General features: G+C 43.0%; 1 protein-coding gene across 10 annotated transcripts in view; it reads left to right on the forward strand.

Annotated features, from left to right (window-relative positions):
* The first annotated feature begins 1,936 nt into the window (after positions 1-1,936).
* The window catches only part of nrcama (neuronal cell adhesion molecule a), an 82,247-nt gene continuing 70,651 nt past the window's right edge, over positions 1,937-13,532 (forward strand). For all 10 annotated transcript variants that reach the window (XM_078165371.1, XM_078165376.1, XM_078165377.1 and 7 more), the window contains exon 1: positions 1,937-2,160. In XM_078165371.1, the coding sequence (XP_078021497.1) occupies positions 2,078-2,160 (83 nt within the window). In that variant the 5' untranslated portion in view covers positions 1,937-2,077. The remainder of the gene's footprint in view (positions 2,161-13,532) is intronic.

Here is a 13,532-nt window from a genome sequence, read left to right on the forward strand (position 1 = left end):
ATTGGTGAGCGTCTGTTGCCCTCGTTGGCCCGCATTGGCTTTTTTTATGTGGCAAATTTTCATTTTCATTTAATTTATTTTATCTGGGACAACGCACGTTAAGTAACATTTCTGTAAATGTGCCAGTGTTAGCCAGGTGGGCAAAAATAACAGGGGACTTTAGCCGTAGATCTGCACTTAAGACAAGCCATTGTCAGTTAAAGACACACCTTCAAGATGGTAGCCCTGTTGTAATTGAAATGCAAATCTCTGCTGTGCTTGGCTGATGGCCCAAACCAAGCCAAGCCAGTGCATGACTGTCGAAAGTGTGTATCAGTATTTGCAACTGAATGGAAAGTGAAACTTCTTTATGATCTGTTCAAAGCCAGACTCCAATACTAGGTTTTCTTTTTGCGAAAATGCATGTGTTTGAGAAGTACTGAGCAAACGACTGGATAACTGAAACTTTGATTATGCGGTGCGAGTTGTGTGAGAGTTTGTGAGTGGTTGTTTTGATATGGTTTCCTGTTGTTAAACGTGGCCCCCAATTGATATAAATCAAGATGTTTGCCGTCCTTTGTGAAGGCATGAGAGAAAAACAAAGTTTTCTTAATGAATTCAAAGTAACACAGTATGACTAACTAATATACAAGTCGCCATTTTGTTTGTGAAGTATTCCTTTAATGCAATATTGTAATACAAGAAATATTATACAAATGTATAACAGATCACCAAATACTTAAAGAGACAGTGATTAAATTGCTATGTTATAACATTTCAAAATCTAGCAATCCAATTATAAATATTATTAAAGTGTAAAATCACTCTACAAATAAGAGAGATATCTTTTAATTCTCATAGTAAATGTACCAAAACTGCATATTAAAATATGTATTTTTTTTCCCACTGACACACAAGACGATGTGTGACCTTATCCCAGAGCTTTTATTAGATGCAACAATAACACAGCTCTGCAGGGTTTTTGTTTACTTCACACATATGTGTGTGCAGGTCCCTCTGCTGCCGCTCATTAAAGCGGGGTCGCTGCAGTTGCAGATTTTTCTTTCTCTCTTTCTTTCTGCACCGGATTGGCACCGGCTCACAGATAGTGGAGGGAAAAATAAAGAGGTCTCACTCTGATATGTTTTCCATGTACGAGAAATAACATGGTGGAGAGAGGGGAGTCTTTCAGGAGAGCAAAGATGGTGAGTGAATGTGTATAATAGGGGTGCGGGGAAAAAAACGATACGGCATAGTATCGCGATATTTTGTGTAGCAATATCGTATCTTATCAATTTTTTTAATTATATAAATTATTAATATTGCAAATACAAATTAAATTTTTGGGTAGCCTATCAGAGTAATATATTTGTTTTTAAGTCCACTTGGTACATTTTGCTGCAAAAAGAAAAAAGAAAATGGCTGAAGTGAGATGACGACCAGTCTGAAGAATTTATCTTATTAGATCGAACAGATGGTGATAAAGTTTTCCTTTGGCGACATAGTTTACAGTTGAAAAAAGGCAATATTTTTTATCGCAATACTCAACATATCGCAACATATTTAAAATCGCATCGTGATAACATCGTACTGTGGATCCTTCATCCTACATTTAATAAATCCTCCCACTTCCAACAACTTTATTATATAAAATACCCCAATGATGAATTTAGGTTTGCAGCAGGATTGCCTTGAGCTAAAAGTCTATTTATGTATTTAGTATTTATGTCAATGCAAGAACATTAATGTAGTTCAATTCTGAGTCATTTAAAACAAAGAAATAAAAAGCTTATGTGCAGGACTGACATATAAACTATGGTGGTGCATTAAAAGTGGGATGAAACAAGGCTTATAATGATTCATCTGTGATAAACAACGCCATCTTCCAGGCGCTCAATGGCCAGGTTTTCTCCGTGGAGTGCGCCCTCCTCTTCAAACCATAGACGATCTTTGTCGCTGCTGGTTTTTGACAGCGGCGGGGGAGCTGGTGAGGAGAGCCGAGGATCCGTGTGGACCACAGCTTGCTGCTGCAGCGGCTGAGGGGGGACGGACACACACACTCGGCCGGGCACAATCCCTCACATGCACACACACACATATGCGCACACCTCTTCATTTTCTCCAGCATCTACACACAGTCACAGCCGGGGAGAGGAAGCAGGAGCCGGGTTGCTGCAGACGGTGAGTTTGAACGTGCCTCTTGTTTTTTTATTATTATTATATGAAGATGGAGATTGCATTTTTTCCTCCTCCACCCCTGTTGTCTTGAGAATTATGGTGCAGTGGATGTGTCAAGTGGGCGCGTTTTTATTTGCACCAGCATCCCCGGTGCTGCTGCTGCTGCTGCTTGACTGGGATGACCAGGTACACATATTTCAGCAATATGGACGCCGATTGACGTGGGGTTTTTTCTCAGTGTGGATTCTGCTGAGCATCAAAGGCAGAGCACCCTCACCGCACTGCATACTGCATCTTGAGGAGCAAGCATCAGAGCAAGTGGAGGGAGGGACAGCAATGTGTTGATGTGCTGCTGGACTGAATGGATGCATTGAGCGGTGCAGCAGCAGCAGCAACAGCAGCAGGGTTGGTGCTTATTGTTGCCGCCGCCGCCGGCCGGTGCAGGCAGGCCCGCAGGCTCACAGGATTATTTGATGTCTGCCGGTGATGCTGCCAGATGTAGCTCAGCTCCTCCAGCTGTCAATCCAAGGGTTTTCACTTCAAGGCAGGCAGGCAGGCAGCAGGGACAAACCAAGGCCTTGTTTGCACATATAAGATGTAGGGATATGAATATATCAGCAGGTGTCTACTGATCAATATAGAGGGTGGGGGCAAAAACATCATATATATTTTTCCATGAAAGAGACTATTTGTGATATCTGCAGTTTTCTGCTCAAAATAACATCTGATAGAGGGAAATATTTCTTTCTACATGTCTCCAAATGCAAAGGGATAAGCAAGTCAGGAGTTGGAGTTGACATTGGATGGTTACAGTCAATCAAAAAGGATGATTCACCTTACTGGGTTTCAAAATCCATCAGGAAAGGAATCCTAAGTGTAATCATGAGCATTTGCAGTCAGTATAAGTGCTGTTTTAATTAATCGATCTATCACTTACAGTCAGTTTTAAAGCAAAATGGCCAAACGCTCTGGTTTTAGCCACTTAAATGTGATGATTTGTTGCTTTACTTTGTCATATGTGACAGCATAGGCGTAGATTTTGGGGGCAATGTGGGGGACACGGCCCCTTCAATATAAATAGATAGACATGGTTCACATTCAAAACACATTTGAAACAAATATAAAAAAGGACTGTTAAAAAAGCATATTTAGAGCTTGCGCATTCGTCCACCCCTAGTAAAAACACAAAAGTAGCAGAAATTCAATTGAATTAATTATTAAAATTAAAGACATTTACACCATAAATTGTTGGGAGGAGGGAAAAATTCGATACAGTATAGTGTCACAATATTTTGTGTGGCAATGTTGTATTGATACACGGACATTACCTATTGTTTTTTTTACTTTTGCTTTATCAATCCAATAGATACATTTTGCTGCAATAAAATTAAATTTGCAGTTGAAAAAGGGTCATAAATCCTCAAGGCCTAAATTGTCCCTCCAGAGGTGCCATAGGGCTGTGGTAGGCGAGGTTCCGCAGTTAGTGTGGTTGTGTTGCTCGGAATAAAGAGAGAAGCGGTGGCTGCTGAACCTGTTGTCTCGACTCCTGTCCGTTTATCGCTCATTAGCTGCACTCATTTAGGCGAACCCAGGACGCTCGGTTACAATACATTGGAAAGCGGAGGCAACAATGAACAACTCAGATGAAAAACCTGGCCATTTTTGTTGTTTTTATTCCCCCGATCTTTTATTACCGATTCCGATTTTGTAAAAATAACATGATCGGTGCCGATACCCGATCCGAGGATCGGCCATCCCTAGTGCCTTAAGTATCGTGATAGTATTGTATCATCCTATAGTGCTAATCATGCAGGAAATTAAGTGTTTGACGCTCAAACCCCTGTTGCAACACATTCTCACCCGACCTCGTCACATATCGATGTTTGGTCATGGACTTTCCACGTCTAGATACGACATGAAAGGTACCCTGGGTGCGTTGGTTGTTGACGTTCTGGGACGCCGTGTCAAGTTCTGCCTGTTACATGCATTGTCTTCTTTCAAAATACACTCCCATTTTCACAGGCAATTTACCATTTACATACAGTCTCATTAAAAATAAAAGCACTACGTCAGCACAACAACACAAACTAATATTTTTTTCCTCCAACAACTTACACAGGTGGTAAGGTTTGGGAAAAAAAGAACCAGGTTTGGCTTTATAATCTTATGGGACGCTAACACCGCTCTGCCACGTTTCCTCCAGATGCTGTTTAACTATAACGACGATGGCTGCGTGTCATGCCGCCGTTAAAGAACGGCCTTTTTCATCAGTTTCTGACGCTGCAAGTCACTGCCTGAGCGCCGGATTTCAATGACTTCTTTCTTCTCGACTTCTTTCCCTTGTGTGACAGTAACGTGGACAGTTTGACTATTTTAAGACATTTTATAGACAAAATGATGAACTGACTGACGTCACTTGCAGGCAATATCAAGATAGAAGCTGTACTGTATAAAATATATGTCCCTTACTGCCACATAGCATTAACAGCCTATTTTGTTTTCAATTTTTGTGATTGAAATGAATTGATAAATGTATACAGGTGGTCCTGTCGCTCAATGGTAACGAATTGATAACAGGCTTGTGGTTGAATTCCCATGGGGCCACATGTCAGAACATTGCAGGGATTTATGCAGAACACTTGTTTGTTTGATTGGTGACCAGTGTGTATCACACCTGGCTACAAAACAGTCGAAGAGTCGGAAGAATCCCTGTCATGGTATTGAGAATCCGTCAGTCTAACTGCGAGTTACTTGACGCAGTGTTAATGTTTGCATCCGCTGTTGGTGGAACCCCATGTGGTACAATACGACTCTGAGCCTCAACCATACTTCATGCAAATAAGTTCCTGTGTCAATAAGCTGTCACTCATCTTTTATATGTAAAGCTGCTCAGCTGTGATCAGTTGCTGTGAGCGGGAAGCCCACTGTTGTTCTGCACAAACCTGAAGCTGCACTCGAATGCTAATATCAGCCTGTTAACCCACATTCTCAAAGTCCCAGTCAGCACTTTCTACTGTATTTGTGTTTCTATCTTTCTTCTCCTTTAAGAACGCTCCACCTTTGGATGAGGCTCTCTGCAGTAACATTATGACCTGTTGTTTGTGAATCATAATATAACATTAACAGAAATGCAAGCTATTTAACACTAATAGGCCTTTGTCACAGAAGACATTTTGAGATGTCACAGAAGGAACAGCGCAGGTGTAAATGATCAGATGAAATGATGGCACTTGAATAAAGCTGAGCCATGGTTAATGTTGTTCTTAATGCCCCTTCTTTTACTGCTGTAACAATTCAAAATGTCTGCTATGGAGAAGACAGATTGCCAAATGAATCCACATTTTAAACATTGCAAACATCATTTATTTTAATTAATCTGGGCTGTTAATCAATTAGTTTGATTAGGAGTACGTCTCATTTTTGGAAATGAAACATATGATGTAGTGCTATGGCATGGTTTGTGCATTGGCACCACGATTCCTGTTGGCGAGCTTTTACCCCCCGAGAGATATCGCAAGACACGACCTCAGTCTCCTGTGACAACTCCCCCAGACTCGTGAGTGCAGAGCCAGCGCAGAGCCATTATTCACAGCAGATGCAGTGTCATCGTCATTCTTCCGCTCTCCCGTTTATCCACGGCCCATTAGACACAAGTCAGGTGATGGAGCTTATGGTGGCTTTAGGTTCTCATTCTGTCGCCTTAAGTGATGACACAATTTTCAGACACGGAGGATGCATAGTTTGGCTCCCAGGCTGTTTGGGGATCAGGGTTGGGGTTAGGTCTCTTTCATTTCACACAAAGAAAGGAAAAAGAGAAACAAGCTAAATATACTAAAGTCTGTATGTCCATTGACAGGAATGGACTGTATTTATTCAATTAAAAACTGCTCGTCACAATTTCCTGATGTCCATGGCGACACCTTCACACTGCTTATTTTGTCCGACCGACAGCTGAAAATCAAAAAAATAATCAGTTTACAAAATGCTAATGAACACATTTGAGTACTTCTGCCAAACAAAACAAAACAAAACAAAACACACAAATACCATAAAACTTCAATTAATAGCCTGGGCTTTTATTTGCTTAAATCACTGAAATCAACAGGCCTATATTTGAGACAGGCCTTTAATTCCTTTCACACAAAATCGTTGCTCAGCAAAGATCGGGCTATACAAATAAATTGTTTATTTAAACCAGTATGAATATTACTTGTTTACCCGGTGTCTCTCAAGTTGTCGAAATCCGGCGCGTGGGCAGTGACTTGTGGCATCAGACACGAACAAAAAAGCCGTCCTTTAACGTTGGCATGATACACGACCGGTTGCTGTTATAGTTTAATGGCGCTCGGCGGCATCAGGGGGAAACGTGGCGGGACTAGAACAAAAGTTAGGTGGCGAAAGTCCGAGTAGGGCAGGCAGGAGGGTTGGTGGATAGATTCAGCAAACACCCAGGAGAGCTGTATTCGCGTTCCCTAACTTTACGTTCAAACCAGAAGCTTCCAAAGAGGCAAAGTCTCTCGCGGATGCCCAAGAAGCACGACTGTCAAAAATATTTGTGGCAGCTTTGGTTGCTCTAGTTGCTCATCGCGTGAATCATTGAACATTCGATCGTGCTTGTCAATGTAAAGGAGCTGCAAAGCGGACTGCTGGCTTGAAAGCAGCGTAGTTGCTGCTTGCTGTTGTCCAGTCAGAAAGCTCATAGTTGGCCTACACAAAGTTATGTTCGGTCAATGAAATCAGGAAACGTATGTCAGCCCATTCAAACCAAGCAAGGAAGACTTGCATGCTACGTCGCAACATTAGCCTGCAGTTCTCTCCTCTATTACGAACATTACACACTTTAAAACTCACCAGACCAACCAACTACCTTCTCGACGCAGTCCCAAGCCTCATTCTTTTTATTATGGTCTCTGTAACCAAACAGTGACACATTATAAAAGACTGAGTGGGCGCGAACACAAGTAGTCAACTTCTTGATATCCATTGTTGGAACAAATGTGCTGTAGGAACCAAAGTTATATGGCTTGTTCTCTTGGACCCGCTTCATCGAAGCACGTCAGCATTCCGATTGGTTGTCGCTGAACCGCATCAGAGCTCATGAGCATAAAGTTAAACTTTTAACTCCCCTCCGGACCCACTCCAGTCGCTTTGGTCGCCCAAGACGCGCGGCTGATGACCAGGTCGCCCAAGTCGCCCAAGACGCCGGGCTCTTATTGAAAATGAATGACTTCCGCCGTTTTGGAATCTCGGTTGCTGTTGCTGTTGGTGTGAATGTACAGTTAGACTATAAAACCAGTCACCAGTCACCAATTAACCTGCATGTCTTTGGTGGGATGGTTTGAGGAAGCCGGAGTACCTGGTGAAAACGTGGAGAACACAGAAACTCCACACAGAAGGGCTCCCCCACCCCAGGGTTCGAACCCTCAACCCCAGGGTCTGAACCAGGAGCCATCTTGTTTCAATCCTTTTTTAAATTAATTGTTTACACTATAAAAAATTAAAAAGTAGTGGAAAATGCCCGTCGCAAGTTCTGGAAACCCGAGGTGGACAAACCAGCAAAGATTTGTTTTTTTCACTGATCGACTAATTACCTATAACATAGGCACACCTGCCTGGGAAATAAAACATATCACAACCCTGCATAGTAGCATCACTATCAACTCATATGGGTGGGATTTTGCTTTTTGCCTGCAGCCCACATTATCCCTGATAAACTGAAGGAATACTGTGAGGAATTCTGCATTTTCCAGCTGCATAATGCTGCTCATGTTGTGTATGTGTAACACTGTATACTGTGCTGCAATTATGGTTTTGATCCTCAGTCCCTGCGCGGCCCCAGACGCTGCTGCAACTAGGAAACAATGCTTCTTTTTTAATTCATCCCCAGAGGTTGATCAGCTCACTCCCCACACGAGCAACCACCAGAGAAGTATGCAGGTGCACGTGTTAATGAAGTCATCCTGGGTTTTGTCTCAGTCCAGATTTATACACCTCTGGTTCACGTCACTGAGGCCACTGTGGGAGCTGCAGCCAAATGCATACAATTAGCAGCATAGATTCTTCTGTATGCTTTGGGTTAATAGCATCAGCGCCCTGCGGCGATGATGGTGGGTTAGAGGGGGAGGTACGTAAACACCCCCACAGCCTTGGCTCACAGCTGGATGGACATGTTTGGGTGGCTGTTTTCATTAAAGGACCGGGACGTATTAAATTACCATGACTGGCTGAAGATTGATGAATTGGAAAACGGGGGACGTTAAAGCTGGGAAAGCCTGGAGTGTGACGCCGCCGCAGCCGCAGCCACCGCAGCCGCTGCTGCTGCTATTGGTAGATTTCTGAGAGAGCAGATGCTGTTGTTCTCTCTGCCTTCCTAACAAGACAGATGGTTTTTTGTTGTGGGTTTTTTTTTGGAAGATGATGTTATTGCTTGGAGATGGGAGAGACCCAGTTTTTGCACAATGAAGGACTATAAGGAGCTGTGTACATAACAGCTGTGTTAGACAGGCTTGGTTTCAGCATGAGGGTTTAATGTCAGGTATATTTCCTTTAACCCAACACTGAACACCTCACACAGTATATCAGTATACGTTTATTTTAGTATATGTTTTAAGTCATTCATTTAAGAGTATGAACCAGGAGAGGAGATAAGAGAGAGTAGGGAGGATAAAGAGGAGAGATAAGGAGACAGAAGAGGAGAAGAAAGGAAAGAAAAAAGGGATGGAGAGGAGGGAAAGAGGAATGATAAGAGAAAAGGAAATGAAATGAGAGCTGAGAGGAGGAGAAAAGGGAAAAGGAAAGGTGAGAAAGAGGAAGGATGAAAGGAAAAGAACAGGAAAGGAAAGGAAAAGGAGAGATGGGAGATGAGTGGACAGAAGAGGAGAGGAAAGGGAAAGGAGAGAGGAGGAAATGAGGAGGGAACCAGGAGAGATGAGATGAGAGGACAGAAGACAAAAGGAAAGGAATGGACTTGGGAGAAAGAGGAAAGGAGAGAAAATAAAAGGGAAGGAGAGGAGGAAAAGAAAAGAGATGATAGGAGAGGGCAGAAGAGTAGAGTATAGTAGATGAAAGGAAAAGAAAGGAAAGGAAATGAAAGAAAAGGAAAGGAAAGGGGAGAAAGGAGAGCAGAGGAGGGAAAGAGGACAGATGAGATGATGGAAGGATAAGAGAACAGAAGAGGAAAAGAAAACGGGGGAGAAAGAGGAGAGAAAATGCAAGAAAGGAGAGGAGGAAAGGATGAGAGATGAGAAGACAGAAGAGGAAAGAAAGGGAGAGGAGAGGAAGAAAAGAGGAGAAAGGAGAGGACAGAAGAGTAAAGGAAAGGAAAGAGGTTAAAGAGTGGGGGCAGAAGACAGAAGAGGAGAGAAAAGGAAAGGGAAGGAGGGCGGGGAGATGAAAGGACAGAGGAGGAACGTTAAGAGGAGAGGAAAGGAAAGAAAATACAAGGAAGGAAGAGGAGTGACAGAGGAGAGATGAGGAGAAAAGGGAAGGGGGTGCAAGGACAGAGGAGGAAAGAGAAGAGGAGAGGAAAGGAAATAGTACAAGGAAGGTGAGGAGGGAAAGAGGAGAAATGAGGCGAAAACAGAAACTGAGAGGACAGGAAAGAGGAGGGGAGACAGGAGAGAAAAGGATAGAAAATACAAGGAAAGAAGAGGAGTGACAGAGGAGAGATGAGAGGACAGAAGAGGAAAGAGAGGGAAAGGGAGAGGAGAGAAGAGGAGGGGAAGAGGAGAAGAGAGAAGAGGAGGGGAAGAGGAGAGGAGAGATGACAGGAGAGAACAGAAGAGTAAAGGAAAGGAAGGAAAGGAGGGGAAGAGTAGAGAGCAGAAGACAGAAGAGGAGAGAAAAGGAAAGGGAAGGAGAGGGGTAGATGAAATGACAGGAGGAAAGTCAAGAGGAGAGGAAAGGAAAGAAAATACAAAGCAGGAAGAGGAGTGGAAATAAAAGGGAGGGAAGGAAGGGAGCACAGTGCGGAGGAAAAGAGTGAGTAAAACCTGAGTGGAATGACTAAGGAAGAGGACAGCAGAGCTGCAGTGAGGAGGAGGAGTAAAGGAAAGCAGAAAGGAGAGGAGAGGAGCGACGTGCTGCTGCGATCACCAGCTGTGCCAGGCCGCATCTGAAGTAGAGCAGGAGACTGGAGATTAATAAAAGGAGACGTGGCGTGGCGCTACAGAAACACATGGGCACACACACTCATGTACACACTCCCATGATACAAGAGCTTCAAAGGTCAATAATGTACATGTTTTTACTGTCCCATGATGCACCAGTGGGTTTGAGCCCTGTTGTCGGCCGCAGAGGAGTTGTTTGTGTGGATCAGGTGGGCAACAGATGGGAGAGTGGGTGAGAGCAGAGGAGTTGCCAGACTGGTAGTAGCTGAGTGTAAAAACATATCAACAATATCTGTCTCAACGGGCGATTTGACTTTACATACAGAGCCATATGCAGGCAAAGATTATGCTCAACGTGGCAGACGACTGCAGTCGTGTTAAATCTACTCACAGCTTAAGATATATTAAGACAAAAAGTGTGAGGTTTTGGGTTTTCTGGAAAAGAAAAACACAACATGTAAACTTATCAAAGGCATATGGTATTTATATATATCCTCTTTTAGCAGGAAACAAAGGAGAAATGTTCAAATCCCAGTGGTGGGAGATTAATTCATGGTACAGTAGGCTTAAAAATAATATTACCCCCCATCCAGCAGAATCTTTGTCACAGCTCTAAAATGATTAGTGAGGATTTGGGTCAAAGAAGCCATTAAAGAGCTCCTCTTATCACACCAAACATCCAATTGGTTCGAGGCACCAGCGTCACATGACGGGTGTGAACCAACCAGCCTGAACAAAGATTATTAAAGATGTTTTTAAAGGGCATAATTGAATCTGTCAGCCATGGAGGACTACATCATCACTTTTTATGGGACGGATAAAAAGAGGGGTTTTTTTTAGCTTCTTTTCTCATAGGTAGACATCTTTTACCCCCAGCCATGAGGAGAGATTAGCTTGATGGCAAATTTATCTTAAAGCCTTTACACATGATTTGTAGAGTGTGTAATTATGTATAGCTTTTTAAGGCACTTCATTGGCCCGAAGCCGACGATGCTCACGCTACACCTACGCGGGACCCCGAGTATTCCCTGTGGCAAGACCGGTGTCATTTCTGGTGTCATTTTCTACACCACAGGGGGCATTTATATCTGCAGAATATTCTGGTAACACACTATAGCTTATTTCACTGTGTGTCTTGTGTCAGGGTTTCCAAAAAGTCTGAATGTCTATTGATTTCTTTTTACTTTATACTTGCAATAAACTGTTGGCAAAATGTAGATTAACCTAAACCATGTCCTACATAAAACCTATCTCTGCAGGGGACCACTTATATACTACTGACCTTCATACTTACCTGCAATGCTTGAAAGAGAAAAAGATTATTCATCCGAATAGCAGTCTTAGGGTGCTTTCACACCTGCCCTGTTTGGTTCGGTTCAATTGAACTCAAGTTTGTTTGCCCCCTAAGTGCAGTTCGTTTGGGCAGGTGTGAACACAGCAATCACACTCAGGTGTGCACCAAAACAACCAGACTGAGACCTTCTTGAAGAGGTGGTCTCGGTCCAGTTACAAACAAACTCTGGTGTGGTTTGTTTGTGGTGAGAACGTGTTCCGACCTCAATCTGAACCAACCATTGTTTGGGTTAAACATGAGCATGTTACAGTCCTGGAGGATTATTAATGTGCACCTCCTCCTGTACTGCCTTAATATGCACATTCAGCACATCCAATGCATCAAAACATTGTTTTCTAGTTGGAGCCGCGCCTCGTTTTCAAACTGTATGGTTTGACTAAAATAAACAATGACAGCAATATAGTCCACGATGAGCAGTGCTAAAATTAACCTGCGTAGTTGTCCCTCCATTGTGACGTTAGAAAGTGTCACATTTATCTTGCAAGTGTACTTTTCTTCAATGTTTTGTTTACTTCCTGGATTTTTCCCACATGGAAATTCTGACCAATCAAGAGCAGCTTTCTCGCACAAGGCATTTGATCTGGTCTGCTTGTAAATGCTGCTGTGAGAACACGAATTAACTCTAGGCAACTATGCAACTTTGTAATAAACTTAGGCCCTGATTCAGACCAAAGCAAGACAACTCTAGGCCTTAAATTTGGTTTAAAATTATCTTGAAAAGGTCCTAAAAAGCATTAAATTTTAGTATCTGATAAAAGAAGAAGAAGGTTAGGTATATTAAAAAACATAATGACTTGGCTTAAAATAAGTCAGTTTGTTAATAACATAATGTAATGTCATGTGATACGTCTCACTACGGTAGCATGCTACACATACTAGCGCATTAAGTTGTAGTTAGATAAATTTTGGTTTCACATGGGACACCAACAGCAGTCTTGTAGGTGAAAGTCCGGAGTTTGTTTGACCCATCCACCTCCGCTTCCACCCACCTTATGTGGACTCTATACTACAGCAATTGCTCAAGGTGTCAAAAAATGCTGCCACCCAATGGGTCTCATACTGCCGCCAAAGGGTGCCTCTGTGCGTTGGCATCTGACACAGAGGGCCACTGACCAAGCGTTGGTATTTGAGTTGGGAATGAGACCAGGTTGGATTATAGTAGACACCCTGTGTGCATGTCCCTTCATTGATTAGTAAGAGTTGCTCTCTGAAGCATTTGTGAATTCTGGTCTTGTAGTGACGTTTAGGGGAACTCCTAGTAGTAAGATATAATTCTTTGTGAGTCTGGCCTCAGTTGTCCAGTGCGTCTGCTAATTGTCCATTTGTGTATGGTGTGGGAAAAGCGGCTCCGGTTCAATGGTGCCCGCATGTGTCCTCGATCCTACTCGTCTGACCCCAGAGTGAAGGCCTTTCTGAGGCCAGCCCGCCTTCAACAAGTGCCCTCTGCTCGTAGTGAAAGAATGCCTTTGTAGAAAAAGATACAAACTGTCCGGCGAGCAGATGAAGAGGACGGAGAACAGTAGCAGTTCCCAGCGTGGAAAAGTCATCTGTCAGCTTAAGCTGCGTCTGCTAACTGATAAAGCAATTAAAGGCAGACAGAGCCTCATCTTTATGGGCCTTGAAGAGAGAAAAATGGAGTCGGGTAACATCTGTCTTGTTAAACATGCTCTGTTTATTTCAACTTTTAATTTGATTTAAACTGTATGCTCATACAGTGTGGAGCAGGGTCAATGAAACCCTCACGATACACACTTCCTAACATGGACACTTCAGAGCTAGCTGAACACAAGGAGCAAATGGGACTAATTGCGTAGGTATGGTGTGCCAGTCATGTCGCTGCTCCAGCTGCAGTTAGAAATTTGAGGCTGTGGGTACTATGACTTACTGTAAGAGTAATTCGTTTCCTGTTTGTT

The sequence above is a fragment of the Epinephelus lanceolatus genome, chromosome 23 (genome assembly GCF_041903045.1).
Source record: "Epinephelus lanceolatus isolate andai-2023 chromosome 23, ASM4190304v1, whole genome shotgun sequence".
Lineage (NCBI taxonomy): Eukaryota > Metazoa > Chordata > Actinopteri > Perciformes > Serranidae > Epinephelus > Epinephelus lanceolatus.